The sequence below is a fragment of the Piliocolobus tephrosceles genome, chromosome 1 (assembly GCF_002776525.5).
Source record: "Piliocolobus tephrosceles isolate RC106 chromosome 1, ASM277652v3, whole genome shotgun sequence".
NCBI lineage: Eukaryota > Metazoa > Chordata > Mammalia > Primates > Cercopithecidae > Piliocolobus > Piliocolobus tephrosceles.
Window position 1 is genome coordinate 203,602,397 of NC_045434.1, and position 21,474 is coordinate 203,623,870.

Genomic DNA, 21,474 nt, shown 5'->3' on the forward strand with positions numbered 1-21,474 from the left:
CCCTGATACATGGTGCTCAGAAACCAGTAGTTGATTGGAATTGTGTCAGAGCTGGGGTGGGAGCTAGAAGCGGGGGCCGGGGAAGAAGGGAAGATGCTACAAAGAAGGGCCTGGAAGGGGAAGAAGGGCATGGATCATGGATTGTCAGAGGGAGTGGGAGGAGTAGTCAAGGATGGATGGGGAGTGTTCAGTCATCCAAACGTTCAGCAAACGTCACAAGGCAGTGACAAATTGAGCAAATTCTTCCTGCTCTTGCTGCCGGGTCCTGCTTCCACCCTGCTTTTATTTTATCTTGCCTGTTTTCTTCTAGAACCCGAGCAACTTCCCGAGAAGAGAAGAACCTCCAAGGCTTTCTGGAACAGCCTAAGGAGAAGTGGGTGGAGAGTGCCTTTGAAGTGGATGGGCCCCACTATTTCACGGTCCTGGCCCTTCACATCCTGTCCCCTGAGCAGTGGAGAGCCACACGTGTGGAAATCTTGCGGAGGCTGCTGGTGACCTCGCAGGCCCGGGCAGTGGCTCCAGGTGGAGCCACCAGGTCAGTACCTGCTTCGGGAAGCTGCTGCTCACTATTTCCCATAATCAGTTTTGAAAAGCTGCTTAGCGGTACACATGTGCTAGGTGGAGGCATGCTTTGTGACTGCGGCAGTGGACACCAGCCCTTCTCCCTTCTCAGTCTGTCATGTCAGGAGTCTAAGCTGATAGCTGGAGGTTGCCTGGTCATTTCTGGGTTTTGTGTTCAGCTACTACAAAGGTAGAGGCAGGCTTACCTACTGTAGAAAATGTTAGAGAGGAAGGCAGCCAGGCACAGGGTGATACAACCAATGAGACAGTCAGAGCTGCCAGGGCTAAGAACAGTAATCAGGTTTTCCAAATCTTGCTGGCATTGGCATAAGCCAGGAAAGTTTCAGTGTGGCCACATGGGGTATTTTCTAATAATTAAAAACTCGTCTTCACTCTCTCTTCTTGGTTACATTCCTATCCCATGCGTCCCACAGCCTGTGAACCTTTCTTCTTCTAGACCACTCTCCTATACATGTGGACAGCTCCCCAAGAAAGAGTGTGTCAGAAAGGAAGTGGTCTTTGATTTATGACCTTGGGCTGTGATTTGAGTCTGATGGTCTCGAGAGAAACAGCTGTAAATAACCACCACAGCATCTCTTTGAGGACCCACATGGATTGCTGTGCACAGGGGAGACTCCATGGGTACCACTCAGGCTGCCAGCGGCCCCACACAGTCTCTGCCTGTCGTGGGGAGCTACAGAGCAGGATTTGGTTTGCTTGTGTCCCTCGAGTGAAATGTGTCTCTGCTTCATTTCTGGAAGATCGGTTTTGTGATTTTTGTGATACTGCTCTAGCCCAGGATTCGTGGGATCATGTCCACATTTGTAGGCCAGCCAGGGAGCAGAGGGAAACTTTTAGGGCCATGATACAGACAAGCCAAGTGGAAATAGCGTGTGCCCTCATTGGCACACCTGGTGTCTTTATGTCCATTAGCCCTAATTGATCAAGCATTTCTGCTCTGTGGGCACTTCATGCCCCCAGAGAGACTAGGTTGGAGCTGTACTGTTGAATCTGGCCTGTACCAAATTGTCACTGGAGAGTGGAAAGGGCAAGTCTTGTTAGATTCCTAGGTAACCCCTGCCCCCATTCCTAACATACCACTTTCCAGTATTTCCCAAGAGCCTGAATTAATAGTTAACTAGCTGCTGGAAATCAGAAGTTAGATCTTGAGAATACTAAGTTGAGAAGTCAGGCTTGGCCTGCATCCATATGCTGCATCCATGCAAAAGAGCAGCCATTTATTGGGCACAGTCTCTCCATGGCGGGTGTGAAATCAGAACCCACAGGAGCTGTTTTGCTCTCAGTTAGGAGACTAGCATTCATTACTGTCCCAGGCAGTTAAGGAAAAGCTGATTTGGTCACAGCTTAATTAGGAAATCCAGTGTGAGCTACATTCATGAGTTGCTGTTTTCTCTGTAGCAGTTTAGTCACCTTTACTAATTGGCCTTAAATAATTAAGTTGGGCAGGGTCACTCAAGATTTCTGCTTACCAAAGCAGAACAGCCACAGCAAAGGGCCAAACATGGCCATGGTCTGGGGCTGTGAACCCGGCACTCATCAAGCAGACTAGGAAAGGCACTGTGAGTTTGCCCGATACTGGGAGGAGACCCATTGGGGAGAGACCACGGCTGGAAGGGCGTTTAGAGGTATCATCCTGGCGTTGGGGCGGCCTCACTGGCGGCAGTCTTTGTCCTAAGTCCTGTAAGTCATGGGGTAAGGAGTAGTAGCAGAGACACAGAAATGTAGCTCAGCAGAAACTGGCCTCTTCTGCACATTTGACATTCAGAAAAAAAGTGCCTCTGCCAGGAACTTGCAAGTACAGAAACCTGGGACGTTCTCAGGCATCTGTCAGAACTTGATCTGTTACCTTATCTGCCAGGGTAAAGAACTGCAGAGAAATGGATTCTTGTCCTCGTCCACAGGTCCACCTTCTAGGACTTTAGCCTGCAGCATCGTCACACGTATGCAGGAGAGAAAGTGGGGGCTCAGGAAGGTACTGGGGCAGAGGGAGGCCACAGGAAGCATATTTTAGTAGAGAGGGAATTGTCCCCATTTATTATTATTAGTTTTTTGTAAGTTATTTGTTGAATGCAGGTGTGGATGGCCTGTCTCATGCTAGGCAGCCCTTCACTTGAGGCCCATATAGTTTTAGCTTTTATAGTAAATACCATCTATGTTGTCTTATTTTTATGATTCTTATACCCATGCATTTTAATACTAAACATTTAATATATGTCCCTTTAGTCATGGGATGTGTTCCAGCCGAGGGGAGCCTGGTCTTTCTGTATTTCGTACTGGCTCTACCTGGTGTAATCATCCCTCAAACCAAGAGTGCCTGCTGAGAATGCAGTGGACGTTGGTAGAGGCATTCCCCACCCCCGCCGCCGCCCCCTATATTCCAAGGAACTGGCTGGTCTTTAATCCTGAACTGAATCATTGGATTAAGTAGCAACGATACTGGTTAGAAACAACGGGGTGTGGTGAGCAACTTGGATTATCCCAGGATTTAGGTGATGTCAGGGTGGCCGCATGCTCCATCTTAGACATTACCATTGCTTAACACCAACTTCCTAGCACCTTGCTGCCATTTAACACAGCACATGTTTGACAAGTTACTGTGTTTGACTGGTTTAGGTCTGCTGACTTTTAAGAAATTTCTCCTAGTGGGAGCGTAAAGACTGAATTAGGACCTTGTTTCCTACCTCATTTATTAGGTTCCATCAAATTCCAAGAGTTTGTGGGGGGCCCAAACACAAGGGATACATAGGAATCCTTTGCCTTTCTTTAAGTCAGTAGCCTTGTGTTTGCCACGTCTGCCCTGGTGATGTCTCCCCCGGTTCCATTTTACCCTGATCTGGAAGATGGGCACTGAGAGAATCAGATGAATTTCATGGAGCGTTTTTATGACCAATAAACTTCTGGGTCCCAGGGCTTCAGAGGTTCTTGCCCACAGCTGCTTTTTTCCAAGCAGAAGGCAAGTCCCTGGAACTCCAAGATGCATAGACCACTGTGACTCTTCCTTGCTCCCAGAATGCCTTGCTCTGTCCTTGTGAGTATCCTCCTAGGGACTTCATGTGATGGAACTGGACTTTCTTTTGCAGGCTGACAGATAAGGCAGTGAAGGACTATTCCGCTTACCGTTCTTCCCTTCTCTTTTGGGCCCTCGTCGATCTCATTTACAACATGTTTAAGGTAAGGAGGCTGTCAGAGGCCCAGTGGGTTTTGGCAAGAATGTAAAATGTCTGCACTCCTGTCCCTGACCCTGCCTCAGCACCCACATGGCTGCTCCTCCGCTGGCCTGGGGGCGCTTTGTTCCTAGAAACAAACAACCCCAGCTGTGGGAGGGATTGACACTGGCAGCCTGGAGCCTTGTGTCTGTGAGGTACATTTGTTTTGTTTTGTGAGACAGAGTTTTGCTCTTGTTGCCCAGGCTGGAGTGCAGTGGTGTGATCTCAGCTCACTGCAATCTCCGCCTCCCAGGTTCAAGTGATTCTTCTGCCTCAGCCTCCCAAGTAACTGGAACTACAGGCATGTGCCACCATGCCTGGCTAATTTTGTGTTTTTAGTAGAGACGGGGTTTCTCCATGTTGGTCAGGCTGGTCTCAAACTCCTGACTTCAAGTGATCCACCTGCCTTGGCCTCCCAAAGTGCTGCTATTACAGGCGTGAGCCACCGCACCCGGCCCACATTTGTAGCTGAGATCACTCCTGTCATCTGCTCCTGAGCCTGCTCCAGGCTCGACTGTGCAGGAAGACCTTCCCTCCTGGGTCTCTCTGTGCTGCTCTTGCCACGCTGTTGGGATAAGCTCTGTTGCCCTGAGTGAGTCTGACTTACCGCAGCCAGCTTATAACAGGACAGTCCTCTCCGGAGGGAATCTGAGTTTTTGAGTTGGTTCCTTTCGTCGTTGGAATGAAACAGCTCATGGAAGCACGTCGACAAGTCCCTTTGCTCTGGGGAACGTGGATGGGAAGTGTATGGGGAAGGAATGCAGCCACTTGGAACCTGTAGGTTCAGTGCCTAATAAGGGGGCCCTAAGAGGAATGAAGTAAAATTTTGTTATTCCTGGAGACAAAACGCGCGCTCTAGGGTGTATGTTGGTTTGCTTTGGTGTAGGTTGGGAGGGCCGTCCTTTGAGGGGTTGAAATGGCCTGACTGACTTGAGGTGGAAGATGAGGCAGCAATAAGTCACCCACCTTTCTGTCTCCTGTTGATTCTCGTAGAAGGTGCCTACCAGTAACACAGAGGGAGGCTGGTCCTGCTCTCTCGCTGAGTACATCCGCCACAACGACATGCCCATCTACGAAGCTGCCGACAAAGCCCTGAAAACCTTCCAGGAGGAGTTCATGCCAGTGGAGACCTTCTCAGAGTTCCTCGATGTGGCCGGTTAGTGTCAAGGTTTTCTCTTTGAAAGATCCTCCACAGCAAAGCCCCGTGTCTTCCTCAGGGGGGCCAGCCGTAGCTTTATCTTCACAACCAGAGGAAACGCAGTATGAGCCAGCCTGTCAGCTGCCACCAAAAGCCCTGGGAACGATGCCTACATGGCAAGTCACCAGTAGTAAGAACAGCAGCTCTAACATGTACTGAGCACTCCCTCTTGCCCAGGCGTGGTCTGTTCACCGTACATGATCTCAGCCCTCGCGGCAGCCCTATATGAAGCAGGAGCTTTGGTTATCCCCATTTTATAGATGGGGTAAATGAGGCTCTGAAGATCAAATAAGTGGCCAAGGGAACATAGCTAGAAAGTGGTAGGGTCCCTGTTTGAGTCTGTTTTTTAACGGCAGTTCAGAGAATTAACACGCAAATTGCAATACCTCGTCTTCCTCCTGCGTCTTAGGTCACAGTTGAGGGAGACATGGGCGACCGAGCAGGGCCACTCTGAACTGTGGGTGTGGGAGTTGTGGTCAGACAATTCCTTGTCCCACTGCTAGTAAAAATGAAATTCTTTGTATAACAAATTTATCATTCGAATTGCAAACAAACACATTAGAATTGTTTTGGATTTCATAACCAAGCACCAAGTGACAGCAGAGGGAGGTGACTTGGCCCGTGCCTGGGAAATCCACCTAGGGTTAAGAGACAGTGCCTGTCAGGTTGTGGGCACCACAGCATTACAGCCCCCATCAGAACACCCTCCCTACAAAGGTCAGCTCCCCAGAGCCAAAGCACAGGTCACCAAACCTGCCAACTCTTTTTTGTGAACTTGTTTCACGTTGTTCTGGTGTTCATCGTGGGAATTTTGTGAAGTATAAAGGAGAACAATACCCCCAGATCCCACTCTTAGGAGAATGCCTCTGCTAACGTTTTCTCTATCTTGTTATCCTCTGGGAATGAGACCCACTAAAGGGCCAGAGTGTTGCTCAATGTGAATTCCTCTTTCTTCCCAGCTCAGAGCCAGCTGATGGGTTTTCCCAAAAAGCTCTGTGCCTCCACATTGGCTGCCCCTTGCAGTGGCCTCAGTGGAAGCTCTGTGCTGGTGTGGCCTTCGTTGGCTTGGTGCCTGCCTCTGCGTCTGGGTGGGCCTGTGCTAGCACTGCTCACCTCCCTGTGTGTGTTAACTCCACCACCTCTTTACAGCTCCCACTGGCTCTGTTTCAGCCTAGACGTTTCACCAGCATCATACCTTAGCACATGCCTCGTGTTCTTCCCAGAAAGTCAGCCCTGGGACCAGGTGGGCTGCTAAAGTCCTCAGTGCTGGGCCCTGTGCCTGTTGCATGAGCCTGTGTCACTGTGACTGTGGAAGTTGGAGCTAGTGAGAGGAGGAGGAGGAGGTGGGCAGGGGAAGGAGGGTCCCCTGGGCTCGGGCTCTACACCAGCCCTGAGCTGCTGGCAGCACCCTTGGCCTGCAGCTGGGAAGAGCCAGAGCCCTAGCCGGGCAGCGAGCCTCCGTGCCTTCCACTCCTAGGTCACGTTTTGACAGCACCACTTTATTACTTTGTTTAAGCTGTTAGAAAATTTCAGAACATCAGACACACCCTATTCAAATGTGAGAACAAAAACACCTTCCAAAGCCAAACGGGGATAGTCTGAGCTGCTCTCTCTTCCATTAGCCCAGATGCTTGGGCGATGACTTCAGTTCGGATGCCGCTGGGCCTTTAGGGCTAGCAGCTCCACGGCTGGTTTACGTGTGGCTCTGGCGTCTCCTGTCCCCTGCTCAGTGACAGAGGGGTGGGGCCACCAAGGCCTCCATGCAGCTTGAGCACTTTCTGTGAGTGAGGCGCTTGCACATGAAGGGCCTCATTGAGCCCCACGGTGGGCCCGCAGGGCTTCTCCCTGTCTCCGTGTGATGGCTGAGGAAATGGAGCTCCTGAGCTTTGACAACCTGCTCAGGAGCCCAGGACCCATCATCAGATGAGAGCTCAGAAGAAGCTGGGGTCCTGCCACCCTGCGCTGCTCCTCCCAGCCCTTGGGGGCAGGGCTTTCTTTGGTCCCAGATCCCTTTGAGAAGATGGTAGACTGCAGGCCCTCTCCTTTCAGAACCCACCTTCCATTTTGCACTGGGGGTCAGTGGATTTGCACATCCCTGGGTGTTCCTGAGCCAGGTGTGGCCTCTTCCACTTCACCCCCAGCAGCACTGCTTGCTTCTGGAACAGGATTCCTGCTGCGGAACAGGGTTTGCTCAATGACTGCCTCCCCAGTCATGCTGCTGTCCAGTGAGCAGCCAGGCCAGAGCTTGTCGGCCGCAGTGTGTTCTCTGCTCGATGCGGCGGCTGTGACTCAGGGGGAATGGGGGCTGCACGCCCGCCCCTGACACACCTCTGCCCGCTGTGCTTTGCAGGTCTTTTATCAGAAATCACCGATCCAGAGAGCTTCCTGAAGGACCTGTTGAACTCAGTCCCCTGACCACCACACAGCAGCTGCAGCAGCGAAGACGAAGCTGGCTTGCCTTCCACCCTCTGTTCTCCCTCCTTGTGCGTTGAGTTCCCTCCGCAGATGCTGCATTGTTACCCCGCCCTCCCCTCTCTCATTTTTCTTGGTGTGGCTTGGGGTTTTTAGGCTTCCTGTTTTATCTCGTGTGTGTGGTGCACTAGCTATGAAGTTGTGTAACCCAAGCCATCAAAGGGCCTGTACATACCTAGGAGCCATGAGTTGTCCCGGCCAACTTCATACTTGAGTGTGCACATCTTGAGAAATAAACAAATGACTTAATACACATTGAAAACGAAGGTGTAACCTGCTGCTTCAGCTCCTCCTCAGTGGTGCAGGCCAAATGGTTTCCCTTGAATGCATAGCCATTTCCGCGAAGACTCATGTCAGAATCGCTGTCTCCAGGCCTGTTGTCAGAGCTAAGTGGAACCTGTCTATTCTTGGCCGACAAGTTGGGGCACCACATTTGATGGCTCTGATTTTTCCCAAAACAAAGCCCATGCCTTGCTCTTAATTTTTTGGCCTTAAGAGCTGGAACCCAAAGATATGTGGAACCCAGAACTTTCCTAGCCCTCGGCTAAAGGAAGGCCGGTGGAGCCCAGAACTTTCCTAGCCCTTGGCCGAAGGAAGGCTTGTGGAGTAGGGCACGGTCTTGTTGGACCACAGAGGCCTGGGGAGCATTTGACGTTCTCATGCTGCTGTGAATCCGGAATCCCTTGGTGACCTCTCTCCAGGGTTGTCATGTTAAGAGAGGGCCTGGGGCAGACTTAGGATCAGGATAAAGAGAGTGGCTGCTATCGACATGCCAGGCACCCAGTGTATCTTATTTCTCATCTCTTCAAGAAAGGGCCCATGAGCCAGAGCCGCTCACCCCCAGGAGCCCGGGGCTGTGGAGTTGTCAGGTTTGTGCTTCCGAAGCTATGTCCTGACCAGTGTGGCTGCCGCTCCTGGAGACCTCAGACCTGCTCCCCTATACACGTGGGCAGCAGGACTCCCGGGGGCCTCTCCCCAGACTTCGGGAAAAGGCTCCCCGCGTGGGAGGGAGGGCTCGCTCATGCCTGTCTCCTTTTTTCTTTGTGGGCCACTCAGCCAACTGACGTCGGCCTCCTCTGTCTGGATGTCCAGTTTCTGTGGCTCACTCCTCAGGCCAGATGATCTGGGACTGGGGGTGGCCTCTGGGCTCCTGTAGACTTCCACAGCCAGGATTTCACATCCCTCCCCAGAGCCTCTGACCGAACAGCCACAAGCGGGCATGAGTGTCGTGCCTGGACTAAGCTGGAGAGACAAAGGCGTTTGTGGCAAGGGCCCAGCTGGAAGCCCTGGCAGACCAGAGCATGCATGTGCTGGCTTGCACGAGCACACTTTGGTGTTTGTGTTGGGGACACCGGGCTTCTGAGGGACTGGCATGGCTCCAGGGAGGGGAGCAGCCTGGTTGAAGCGTGGCCAGGCACTCACTCCTTTGTTCAGATCCCAGCTCCACTGCCTGCTGTGCCCACAGTCTCCTCATCTGTCAAATGGGAAGAATATCTTTGTGGCGGGAGGGTGCTGAGGTTTCCACGAGCTAATCTGCCTGCCATGTAGAAACTAGTAGCTCCTCTTACTGTTAGTGAACTTGTTTTAGTCTGAAGGAAGGCCCCCCTGCCCCGGGTGAGGACGATGGAGACCCTGGTCTCGACACGCTTCCGCCTCACACTGGCAATGCCCCAGGCTGGCTCCCGCTGTGTGTCTGTGCTGCCCACTTTCTCTTGGTCTCCGAGAGACCGATTCAGGTGTTCAGGAGTCTGTGTTCACTGTTACATAACCCCCTTGTGAGGAATAAAGTGGAGCAGCGTCATCCGGACAGCGAAGTGAGGAGGGAGCGTGGGGAGCAGCCAGGTGAGCTGGTGGCACGGGGTCGGCTGCGCAGAGACCGGCCTCGCTGCTTCATGTGGCTCAGGGAGGCTCAGCACGTCCATCGTCACACTTCAGGGCAGTGAGTGTGAACCTGATGCCTTCAGAAGCCGTCGCGAGGCCTGCTGCTCTGGCCTGCAAAGGTAGAGTCACCAAAGCTCACTACAAGGTGTTTGCTTATTTTTGTCTGCCCTGCATTTTTTTATTTCTTGCAAAGGCCTCAGAGGATGTTGGCCCCAGCCCAAACATACCTTGTTTTCACTGGTAGAGCTTTTCCTGGTGTCTGCACAGGGATGCTTCTAGTGGCTCTGCCATAGCCCCAGACAGGCTGCTGACACAGCAGCCATGAGGTCTGCGACAGGTTCCAGGGGGTGCTTTTGGCCTGCTCCAGCAGGAGTGGAGGCTGGTCTGGGCTGCAGCAGGAGTGGAGGCTGGTCTGGGCTGGGGAGAGAGCCACACCTCTCCAGGCCCAGGTCTCACGAAAGGAGCATCGAAGGACACCGAAGAAAAAGCCACTTAGCCCTCTCCTGTCCCACACCAGTATCTGGGCCCATTGTTTCTTGGGTCCCTGTCTTTCTCAATAGGCAGCCCCTGTTGGGGAATTAAGTTGATTCTGGACTGCCTACGCCTAATGATAGCTGCGCTTTTAATCCTATAAAGTTCGAGTTCAGCTATAAAGTTGGGGAGGCAGTGTCAACACCTTCCTTGTAGAACGGCTGAAGCCTCTGGCATTGGTCAGTCAGCAGCCGCCCTGGCGCCCAGCTGTCCAAGTTTGTTGCTCTTAGAGGTGAAAAGGGAGGCCCCTGCCTGCACCTCCCCTCCCCGGGGGTGTTTGTTGGGACACCAGGGGCTGTGCTCTGTTCTCTGCATTTCACTCCTGCATCAACCCTGTACATTAGGTGCTGGAATTTCCGCCTTACCGATGGGGAGGCGGCCCCCAGAGGAGGTAACTCGTCTGCTAGGGAGTCAGGAGCTGAGGGGTCTGTGGGACTCCAAAGATTACTCTGGGTCATGCGACTTCATTTGTTCCTTCCAGGATGTAGCGAGTGTCTCCTCGGTGCCAGGGACTTAACACAGGCGGAGGGCACAGCGTGCATCAAACAGACTCTGTCCTCATGGAGAGGAGAGAGTCAGAACTGAGGGCTTCCAGGACAGGTGTGAGGTGGCAGTGTGGAGTGTAGACAGATCAGCGTGGGGGACAGGCTGTGGCTGACATGCTCCTTAGGTGGGTGGCTGGGTTGGTCCACCCCCGGCTCCAACCTGCCCATGGCCAGATTCTCGTGTCTGGTTGCAACGGGCATCCTCTTTGGTCACTTAGCAAACCTCAGCTGGGCACTTAGTCTGTGCGTGGCTGTCAGCATTGGGTCCCTTTAGGGGACTGGGAGGAGCCAGAAGAGACTCAGTCTGCTGTCTAGGCTGCAGAATGTAGCCCAGAGCTGGCCACTTCCCACCACCTTGCACCCAGACCCAGCTCCTGGCTCTCCCACTTCCTCCCGCTCTGCAGTCCGTTCTCCAAGCACCCAGAACTGTCACTTAAAAAACGCTGCAGGCGGTTGCCTCTGAAACTCTCTTTTCACTTTCACATTTTGAAGGCCAGCTAAACTACCTCCCAGGCTCCCAGACCCTCTCCAGCCTCCCTCCTCCCTCCTCCCTCTCATCCCCCGCTCCACACACTTGCTCCCTGCTGTCCCCTGGCACAGGGCACACATCCACCTCACAGGCTTTCCTTGTCCCGTTAGCCCAGGTGTTTGCATGGCTCCTCTCCTCCCTCCACTCAGGTCTCAGAGATGCCCCGAGCCCCAGTGTGGGAGAGCAGTGCGCTCCGGGGCCCTCTCTGCCCCCTGCCTGCCCTGTTCGGTGCTTTCTGCCGGCCTCATGCAGCTGTGGTCAGCTTGCCTGTTCATCTCCCTCAGCTGCGTCCTGCTGGTAGCTTTCCTTTATTTCCTGCTGCATCTGCTCGGTGCATGGAGGACACTCGGGGAGTATTTGTTGGCTGAATGATGGGTCTGTGTCAGGATCTCCCAAGAAACAGTCAGCTATCTCCACAACGCTATGCCTAACTCTGGGATGATGGGCAGTAAATCCAAACCTGATTCCAGGAACAGGCTGGAGCAGGTGGGCCCCTGAGGGCCCTTCCCCACCGTCTCCTGCCCTTCGCTGTTCCTCCAGCAAGGCTGGACTGAGGCCCTAGAATATGCTGGAGGCAGAGCTGGCTCAGACCCAGGCTGGAGTGCCCAAATCAGGGCTCCAGCCAGGCTCCTGCTCCGGGTCATACCCCTTCCTCCTCCTGTCATAGATCACCTCAGGGCAGGGCCGTTTCTTTGCCTGGAGCTAGCTTTGGTCTCCCAGACCGCAAGTCCTTTTCAAGCTTGAGTGGTTCCCAGCAGCACCAAGAGAATGGCAGAGAGGGACAAGGTAAATCCCCAGGCTAAGCTTCCTGGAGCTGGCTGCTGATGCTTACCTGGGGCGAGGCCTGGACGAATCCCCCACCTTCTCTTGGTGCCCTTGGCCCTCTTTCTGACCCCAGCCTGGCTGGTGGCTCAGATGCAACAGGGGGAACAGAGTAGCCTCTGAACAGGAAGGGAGCTGAGGGCCGGCCTTTACTCAGGGCCTGCAGGAAGCTCGTGTTTTACCTGCAGCACGTCCTTCCATCCTTGTAGCCATCCCAAGCGGCAGGTGGCATTCCCTTCTCCACACAGGTAAACACAGGTAAACAGAGAGGCTAATGACCTACCTAGGCTCACACAGCAAAGGGTGGAGCCACGATGAGAACCCAGATGTGTTTGGCTCTGAAATCCCCTTTCCAGAGAGAGCGTTGCTGGCCGGGGAAGACTGGTTGCTTTTCATGCTGGGGTGCGGGGACCAGAAGGAGGAAGAGGGTGAAGGCTGACTTAGGGAGTGTGACCCAGTTTGCTCCCTCCTGTCCCCGTGGCCAGCGGAGGCAGCCTCAGGGCCCCGTACCTGAGGATGCGGCCGAGAGGTACATGTCCTGGGACTAAACAGTTGCATTGCATGGGCTCTGAATTTGGGGTGCCGCTCCCTGTCAGAGGGCAAGGGCGGCATGGTGTAGAGGCAGGACCAAGGGCTCCAGAGGGGGCCCAGCCCTGCTATGGGACTTGAGCAAATTTCCTAACCTGTCTGTGCGGGTGAGGATTCCAGGAACAAATACAGGAGAAAGTCCTAGAACCTGGCACAGCCCAGGCGCGGCTGGCCTTAGCTGTGACCGTCAGTGTTACTGTATCAGTGTGTCAAGGAATCGCAGATGGCCGGGCATGGTGGCTCACGCTTGTAATCCCAGCACTTTGGGAGGCCGAGGCGGGCGGATCACTTGAGGCCAGGAGTTTGAGACCAGCCTGGCCAATGTGACAGAACCACATCTTTACTAAAAATACAAAAATTAGCCGGGCATGGTGGTGGGTGCCTGTAATCCCAGCTACTTGGGAGGCTGAGGCAGGAGAATCGCTTGAACCCCAGGAGGCAGAGGTTGCAGTGAGTCGTGATTGCGCTACTGCACTCCAGCCTAGGTGATAGAGCAAGATTCCATCTCAAAACAACAGCAGCACCACCAAAAAAACCAGGAATCACAGAATGTCTGGAGGAGGATCCCTTAGGCTCCACAGCACCCCTTTCCTTGTCTTATGGGTGTCAGGACAGATGCCCAACCTGACACGCACACACAGGTGTACACGCCTTCCAGGCACTCACAAGTTCAGTTGCTTTGGTGACATCTGTTTGCTTTCCGTGGTTTATTTCTGTCTCTCTGCTCCGTGTTTCCTGCCCTGGAGGGGCTACTCCCTTCCTCCCCTTCCTTATCTGTTGCTCAGTCTTGGAGCTTGGCCTGGTCCCCATAAGTTGCCAACTTGCCCCCTTTGGCCTCAACAGGCCTGGAGAAGCTGAGCAAGGCATGTGCAGAGGCAGAGCCGTTTCCGCTGCCGCCTGGCCGTGTCAGAGGGACCCGCCCTCCAGAGCATCAGGGCCCCAGCCTGGGATGGGAGGGCTACTGGCTGCCATCTGCCTTGGGAGCTGCCCCTGGCCAAGGCGGCCGGGGTTGGCATCCACTGCGTTTCACTCTGCCCCTTTGCCCTGACTTCAGAGCTTGCAGGTGAACTCTGACTACTTCACTCTAGGGTTAGGGACAGTGGGCACGGAGAGCAGGAGCGGACCTGCCTGAGGTCCCCATCACTTTCCCACATTGCACGCAGGCCAACCGGGTCCTGGGCATGTGGGGCCTGGCCGCACTCCAGGTGGGCGCCCGGCAGTGTGATGACTTCTGGGAGGAAAGTGTGGGGCGGGAGGTGCCTGGCTTGAAGTGCGGAGGGAGCTGGTGCTGTTTTAAGGGTCAAAGTGACAGGTGGATTATGAAGACAAGAATCCCGCCAGCTCACCTCCTCTGGCTACTCTGGGCTCTGAGTCGGTGCCGATCTCCGGCCACTGCCACAAGCCCCAGTGACCTCCAGCATCTGCAGCAGGCCGCGGGCTTCCTCCTGAGGGGCATGGGGTGCCGCCCTCTGGCAGCTCCCTGGGACATTGCCAGAGGTTGGCCAGGCCTCTCAGGAAAAGGGAGATGAGCTTCTGAGGCGCTGGGTTGAGGAAGCCGTGGTGGGAGGTATGTAAGGTCACCACCTCTGACGGTGGTGGGACCCACAGCGGGTACGGGGCAGCGGGATCTGTGCTTTGCTGGGTTTCTGAGTCCAGGGAGCTGGGACAGGACCAGAATTAGCCCCAGGTGCCAAGTTTACAGGGGGAAGTCATTCAGAGCCCCGAACTCTCACACAGGATGGGAGGTGGGGGTGTTCTGGGCATGGGCAGGAGTGAAGGGGACAGGGTCTCAGGCTCACTGTTCCTTGGACTCTGTTCCTTAGGTCCCTCTGTCGCCTTTGGCCAGTGCCACCCTGTCCACCCCTTCTGTCCACAAGCCAGCTTGGTCCCGACAAGGGGTCCTGGCTGGGCCCCCTGTTAGGCTGTTCCTGGCTTCAGAGATCTGGGAACTGCACCGTAGCCGTATTTACTGAGCACCCACTCCAGCGGGATCTCCGTGCCTTGCGTGATCTCCAATTCTTGTTACTGTTGCTCTTCCTGTTTTACAGATGAGGAAACTTAGGCTCAGAGAAGCAAACTTACCTATCCAAGGCTGCACAGCCCGCAAATGAGATGCAGCCTCCCTGTCCAGCCAGCCTGAGCCCTGCTTCTTCACCTGACCCTGCTCCCCATCTGGTCTGGGCACGGATTGGGTTAGATCATCCCAGCTCCCAGCAGGAGGGCACAGCTCTGGGAGCCAGAGTTTGGCCAGGTGCCCAGCAGGCAGGCAGGGCAGCCACAGCCAAGGGTTAACTGGCTGTAGGCTGGGAGCCGTACTCGGGGCTGGGCAGACAAGGTGCAAGGCCCTGGGAACCAGCTCCGCAGGCACCCCTGTCAGCCCTCATGCCAGGACAAACAGGGCAATTAGGAGGTGGCTTTTGTTTGGTGGGGCCTGAATGCTGGGCATGGAGCTGTGGGCGCTTCAGCCCCCACCCCCTCATGTGGCGGGAATCTGCTCATTCAAGGGGACAGGGTCACATGCGGAGTGTGACAGCAGACAACAGGACAATGCCACTCTGTTTCCTTGCCCAGCTTCAGAAGCGATGGCTGGAGGGCTGCTGCTTTTCACAGCACAGTGTGACTGGGGCCACCAGTCCCTTCCTCTCCTCCTGTCCAGGCAGTCAAAAGGGCTCCAGCCACCTCAAGAGCGATCACAGGGGTGGCCCAGGCCATGGGGCGCAGGCCTACCACCTTTACGTTTCCCTTGCTCTGGGTTCTGTCTCGGGGACCCCACTTGGAACCCACTGTGCAGGGCTGGATTCCGTACCCGACGGTCTTGTCTCATGTCACCTCTCTCTGAGGCAAGTACTATTAATCCCATTCCAATGAGGGAATCAGGGCTCAAGGATGAGGTTGCTTCACCCAGAGGACGGGCCTGGGTTAGGGCTGCTGGGTGAAATTCAAGGTGCCAAGTTAAATCTGAATTTCACATAAACAACAAATAAATGTAAACCTCTGACGGTGGCGGGGCCTACAGCGGGTATCGGGCAGCGGGATCTGTGCTTTGCTGGGTTCCTGAGTCCAGTGGGCTGGGACAGGACAGGAATTAGGCCCAGGTGCCAAGTTTACAGGGGGCTCAGCCAGAGCCCCGAACAACTACAGTCTTTAGTACAGACTATCCTAAAAAACACCCGTCTCACCATTTCTCTGAAATACAAGCTTCCCCAGGCAGCCTGTATTTTTATTGGCTAAATCTGGCAGTCCTGGCACAGGTGCTCATGGGACGCGCCGAGTTAAGCCAGCTCAGGCCCTGACCTCGGGGAGCCCCCTCTGCTTCAGTGGGAGAGACAAGTCCCAGACACAGGTTCCCACACGGAGGCCGACGGAGCAGCAGGGGCCCTCGCCTGGAAGCCAGGACAGGTCTGGAGTGTCAGGAACACGGACGTCGAGGGGCTGGTGAAGGGGTCAATCCGAGCGCCATGAGGACCCTGAAGTGCTGTGAGCAGCGAAGGCAGGTTCTAGAAGCCTCAGCCCCGTGCCTTTCTGCAGGGTTTCCTCTCCACAGGACTGTGCTGAGTCCCAGGGGAGCTGCTCCAGGAGGCTCCCCAGCCCCTCCCTGCCTCCTGTCTCTGACGCCGCTCCCTGCTCTGCCCCACCACATCTGCCAGCTCTGCATGGGGACCCGAAGCCAGGGCTGGCATGAAAGTGGTTGAGGTTGGAGTCTGGGGCCAGATTGGGTTCGGGGCTGGCTGTGCGATAGCCTTTGGCCTGGCCAGGCCTTTGGTTTCATGTGTGAAGCAAACGTGCCTCATTGGGTTCACCAAGAGCCTGGCACAGAGGCGGCGCCGGAAATGCATCATGGGTTATGAAGGACCTACTCCCAGGAAGGGTTTTCACAGAAGCGGCCTTGGTTCCGTCTAAGGAAAACACAGCTGACAGCAGGACTCCCACAGTGACAAGAGCTGTTTGGAGGTAGTGAGTCCCCTGTCACTGGAGGTAACCAAGCAGAGGCCAGTCTACTGGCCATGCCTCAGATGTGTCACTTGGGAGGTGACGATGTCAACGGTCATTTCCAACTCTATGGGCTGGGTGGAAAGTTCAAGGGCTTTGGTGTCAGACAGTCCTGGGTTCTAATTCTAGCTGTGCGACCTTGGGCAAGCTGCTTCCCCAGCAACCTCAGTTCTGCCCCTTGTAAAAGGCAGTCAGCAGCCTTGCCTCACAGGATAGATGTGACCGTGTTTGCAAAGTGCCCAGCTCTGAGCAGATGCCAAGGAGTTGTGGGTTCTAAGACGCATCTCCCTGATGTGGGAACAGAGGCTTCTGAGAAGCCTTCCAGGGCCCGGCCGGGAGCCACCCTGCCCCGCTCCCGGTTACCCTGGCTGGCGCCCCAGCCGCAGGGCTGGACTGCGGTAAGAACGGCAGACAGGTTTCTCAGAATCCAAAGGGAACCTGGGGACAGCGGCGGCTCAGAGGGGAGAGTCCTCTGCCTCCCTGGGGCCTGGCGTTCCAGGGTTGGGATGGTGGGGCTTGGAGCCTGGGCTGTGCTTGCCTCCCTGCCAGGGAAGGCAGGGCAGCCTTGAACCAGATGGGCGGGCAGGGATGGGCCCAGGCTGGACTTCCTTTCCTGCCATGTCGTGCTGCTCTGAGCACCGCACAGGGTGGCGTCCAGCCTGGGAGAGCCGTCAGCACAAACAGCTGGCGTGCCCCTGGCTGTTTTCGTTCCATTAACTCCTGAAGGGTGGCGGGCCCTCAGCGGTCAGGTCCAACCAACCTCAGACAGGGAAACTGAGGCCCAGGAGGGGCAGGGCCTTACACAAGCTCATGGTATCAGGCACTGCCAGGCCCACAGCCTTGTCAAGAAGCGGGCGGAGGTGCTGTTCAGACCAGGGCTGGGCCGCCAGGTGCTTCCCACACCGCAATTACCTGCCAAGGTGTGCCTGGCTCCGTGGGAAGTGCTTACAAGGAGTTTCATCCTATAAACCACCACATGAGGCCGACACTATTATTCGCATCTTCCAGACGAGGAAACTGAGGCCACCCCGTCCGAAGTGACAAACGGGATTTAAGTCCAAATCCAAGACCATCCCCTTTGCCACCTCACCTTGGTCCTCAGTCCAACCTGGGAAATACACAGACATTACCTGGGACATTACCAGGACATTACCTGGGAAATGGTCAGGACTGTGGGGACAGACACAAAGAACTTAGTGTCCCAGAGGCTGACCTGGCTGACAACGGCAGATCAATTCCAGCAGAGCTTACCAAACTGGGGTGGCAAATCCTGCCTGCTTTTGGACAGCCAGCAAGGAAGAATGGTTTTCACATTTGTAAAGGGCTGGTGTCTATGTGACAGACACCATAGGTGGCCCTCAAAGCCCAAGACATTTCCTGCTTCGCCCTTTCTAGGAAAAGTTGCTAAGCCCTGGCTGAGATAAAGGCTGGCCCAGGGATCTCTGAAGGATTACAGGAGAGAGACACAGGCCTGGGAACCACTGTGCCTGCCCTGGCACCCATCCTCCAGGCCACCTGCCCATCTCTTTGCCAACACCAAGGAGGGAGGCAGCTTAGGTGGGAGGACACTGGCTTTGAGAGTCAGACAGACCGGGTTCCAGGTGGAGTTCTGCCTCTTGCTGACTGTGTGGCCTTGGGCACGTGAATTCACCTCTCTGAACCTCACTTTCTTCATCTGTAAAATGGAGATCATAATACCTACCTCAAAGAGTTGGCCAGATGCGCTGGCTCAACACCTGTAATCCCAGCACTTTGGGAGGTCAAGATGGGCGGATCACTTGAGGTCAGGAGTTCAAGACCAGCTTGGCCAACATGGCAAAACCCTGTCTCTACTAAAAATATAAAAATCACCCAGGTGTGGTGGTGTGCACCTGTAATCCCAGCTACTTGGGAGGCTGAGGCAGGAGAATTGCTTGAACCCAGCAGGCAGAGGTTGCAGTGAGCCAAGATGGTACTACTGCACTCCATCCTGGGCGACAGAGCGAGACTCTATCTCAAACAAACAAACAAACAAACAAAAAAACCCAAACCAAAACAAGAAAGAGTTGTTGTAAGAACAGAGACGATTACTGGTAACAGCAGCAGCCGGGAAGCTGGCAGGGCTGCTCTGAGAGCTTCGCATTTGACCTCCTGGGCTTCACAGCCACCTCAGGAGCCCACTCTCCAGGTGAGGAAACTGAGCTTTGGAGAGCTCTAACAACTTGTCCGAGGTCACCAGGCTGGTGGCAGGCTAACTGCCAAGCTTACCCACTGCACCCTCGCTGAGACAGTGCCCAGGCTCTGTCCCAGGGAACAAGAAGATATTGGTGTCACCGCCAGAGGGTAGGGCAGCTGAGAGGTGTGTGCTAGCGAGCAGCAGAAGACCCAATGCAAAGCGGCCTGGACAGTAAGGGGAACTTACTGTGGTCTTGGGCATATGTCAGCAAGTCTAGAGGCAGCTCAGGCCTGCAAAGGCATGGGTCTTTGAGGAGTCTGCGGGCTCTGTCCCCAGGCCAGTGTCCCTCAGAGTCCCGAGCAGGTCCAGAGAAAGCAGGGCTTGCTGGTCCCTGAGTCCTCTTCTCAGGACAGCTCTCCCGGAAGCCCCTGTGAGCTTCCCCTCACCTCACCTCCTGGGGTTGGGCAGGGCAGGTCCCTGAAGCCCCTGGCAATGCCTGTGGCTGGGCAGTGATGCCAGCAACTGTCCACCGCAGCCACCCAGCATCCCTCCCTCCCTTCCTTCTTGTTAAAAGAACTGGTCAACACAGGCTGCCACACTCTAAACACAGGACACGGCTGTGCCCACAGCCACCACCGCCACCTGCCCCTACCTAGATCCTGCCTCTCTGCATCACTGGCTCTGGGGTCAAATCTGCACAAGTGCAGCTGATTGGCTGATCTAGGTCCCATGACCATGCAGCTGCAAGGGAGGCTGGGAAAGTGCTAGAGGATCGTGTGGGAGTGGCCTTCTGCAAGTTGCAGGTGGGTGGGTCCCAGACCAGGAGGTGGTTTGAGAGGCTGGGTTGCCGCTGTCCACCATGCAGAAACCTGGTTTATCCAGGCATGAGCTTGGAAAACAGAGATGGGCTCTTACAGGGGAGCTTTGGTGTCAGACTGGCTCTGCCATCTGCCATGTTGCGTACCCTGGACAAACTGCTTAGCCTCTGTGGGCCTCAGTTTCCTCATCCCTGCAGAGGGAATACTAATACAGGAGGACTGAGTGAGATTACGGCTGGTAAGCACTTAGCACAATACCTGGACAAGTCAGCAGGACCCGTCATTAACCACCACACGACCGTTACTGTGAGCCACCCACAGCACCTGGCACAGGACGTGACCAGCAGACATCCACTGAACCTGTTCCCAGTCCTGCAGCACGAGACTCAAAGCCAGGTGTCCCAGAGGAGGTAGGAGGAAAACCTACAGAGGGAGGCTGTAGGTCTGAGTTCCAGTAGGCTGGGATGAAGGGATTTTAAGGGAAGAAGAAATCACATCTGGTTGGAGGACGGTGTGCAGGCATCAGGAAGGACTTCTTGTAGGAGGTGGTGTTCAAGACAAGGGTTCCTAGGTGGAGAAAACTGAATCTCAGAGGGATCGAGGAGGGCTGTCGTGGAGGGTTCTGGAGGGAGGCCAGCCCCTGAGGGCCTAGGTGTGTCTTGCAGCCAGCGTATGCTACCAGGGGAATTTCTTGGGAAAGGCCTGGTGCCAGGTGTTCCAGTGGTGGGAACTGGGAGGGGTTGCAGGTGCAGGGTGTGGCTGGGGGAGACTGGGAGGCAGGAGGAGGGAGACAGCAGAACAAGGGAAGGCTTGAGGAGGTGGCCTGGCTGCAGTGGACAGCTGCCCTGGCTCCCCGCGTGACCCCGCCCCTCTCCAGGCCCTGCCTGTCTCTAACACAAGGGTATTGGAAAAGACCAGCCCTTCCCCTGGTGCTCCTGGAAGCCCTTGGAGGCCTCCCCTTCCTTCTCCAAGAGAGCCACCTGGGGGGCTGGACAATGATGCAGATTCTTGGCCTTCCCCAGCCCTGCCCCCCGAGAGAACTGCCCCCAACACTAATGATCCTTAGCCCCTTCTGTTTGTATTTTGGATTAAACCAACTCAACACACACTTGCTGAGCACTGACTGGGTGCCAAGTGCTGGGATAGACAAGGTACTGCCCCTGCCTGTACCAAGTGCTGGGATGGACAAGGTACTGCTAGAGGATCGTGTGGGAGTGGCCTTCTGCAAGTTGCAGGTGTGTGGGTCCCAGACCAGGAGGTGGTTTGAGAGGCTGGATTGCCGCCGTCCACCATGCAGAAACCTGGTTTATCCAGGCATGAGCTTGGAAAACAGAGATGGGATCTTACAGGGGAGCTTTGGTGTCAGACTGGCTCTGCCATCTGCCATGTTGCGTACCCTGGACAAGGGTGAGTGGGTCCCAGAGCAGCTGACCCCTGCTCTAAGTGGAGCCAGCACAGGCAGCGTGTCAGTTTCTTTCCCCAGGGACTCTTCCCTGCTTTTCAGATGATGATGATAATGATGATGGTAGTGGAGATGATGATGGTGGTGGTGGTGATGGTGGTGGAGATGGTGGTGGTGGTGGTGATGGTGGTGGTGATGGTGATGGTGGTGGTGATGGTGATGGTGATTGTGGTGGTGGTGATGATGGTGGTGGTGATGGTGATGGTGGTGGTGGTGATGGTGGTGGTGATGATGATAGTGGTGTTGATGATGATGATGGTGGTGGTGGTGATGAGGATAGTGGTGGTGATGATGATTGTGGTGGTTATGGTGGTGGTGGTGATGAGGATAGTGGTGGTGATGATGATTGTGGTGTTGATGATGATGATGGTGGTGGTGGTGATGAGGACAGTGGTGGTGATGATGATTGTGGTGGTTATGGTGGTGGTGGTGATGATAGTGGTGGTGGTGATGGTGATGGTGGTAGTGGTGGTGGTGATGATAATAGTGGTGGTGATGATGGTTGTGGTGATGATGGTGGTGGTGGTGATGATGGTGGTGATGATGGTGGTGGTGGTGATGGTGGTGGTGGTGATGATAGTGGTGGTGGTGATGATCATGTGGTGGTGGTGGTGGTGATGATAATGGTGGTAGTGGTGATGATGGTGGTGGTGGTGGTGATGATGATGATAGTGGTGGTGATGATGATTGTGGTG

General features: G+C 55.0%; 1 protein-coding gene across 1 annotated transcript in view; it reads left to right on the forward strand.

Annotated features, from left to right (window-relative positions):
* The window catches only part of UBR4 (ubiquitin protein ligase E3 component n-recognin 4), a 137,967-nt gene extending 130,247 nt beyond the window's left edge, over positions 1–7,720 (forward strand). The window contains exons 102-105 of the mRNA XM_026455924.1: positions 311–535; positions 3,663–3,753; positions 4,782–4,944; positions 7,337–7,720. Of these exons, the coding sequence (XP_026311709.1) occupies positions 311–535; positions 3,663–3,753; positions 4,782–4,944; positions 7,337–7,401 (544 nt within the window). The 3' untranslated portion in view covers positions 7,402–7,720. The remainder of the gene's footprint in view (positions 1–310; positions 536–3,662; positions 3,754–4,781; positions 4,945–7,336) is intronic.
* The last annotated feature ends 13,754 nt before the right edge of the window (positions 7,721–21,474 follow it).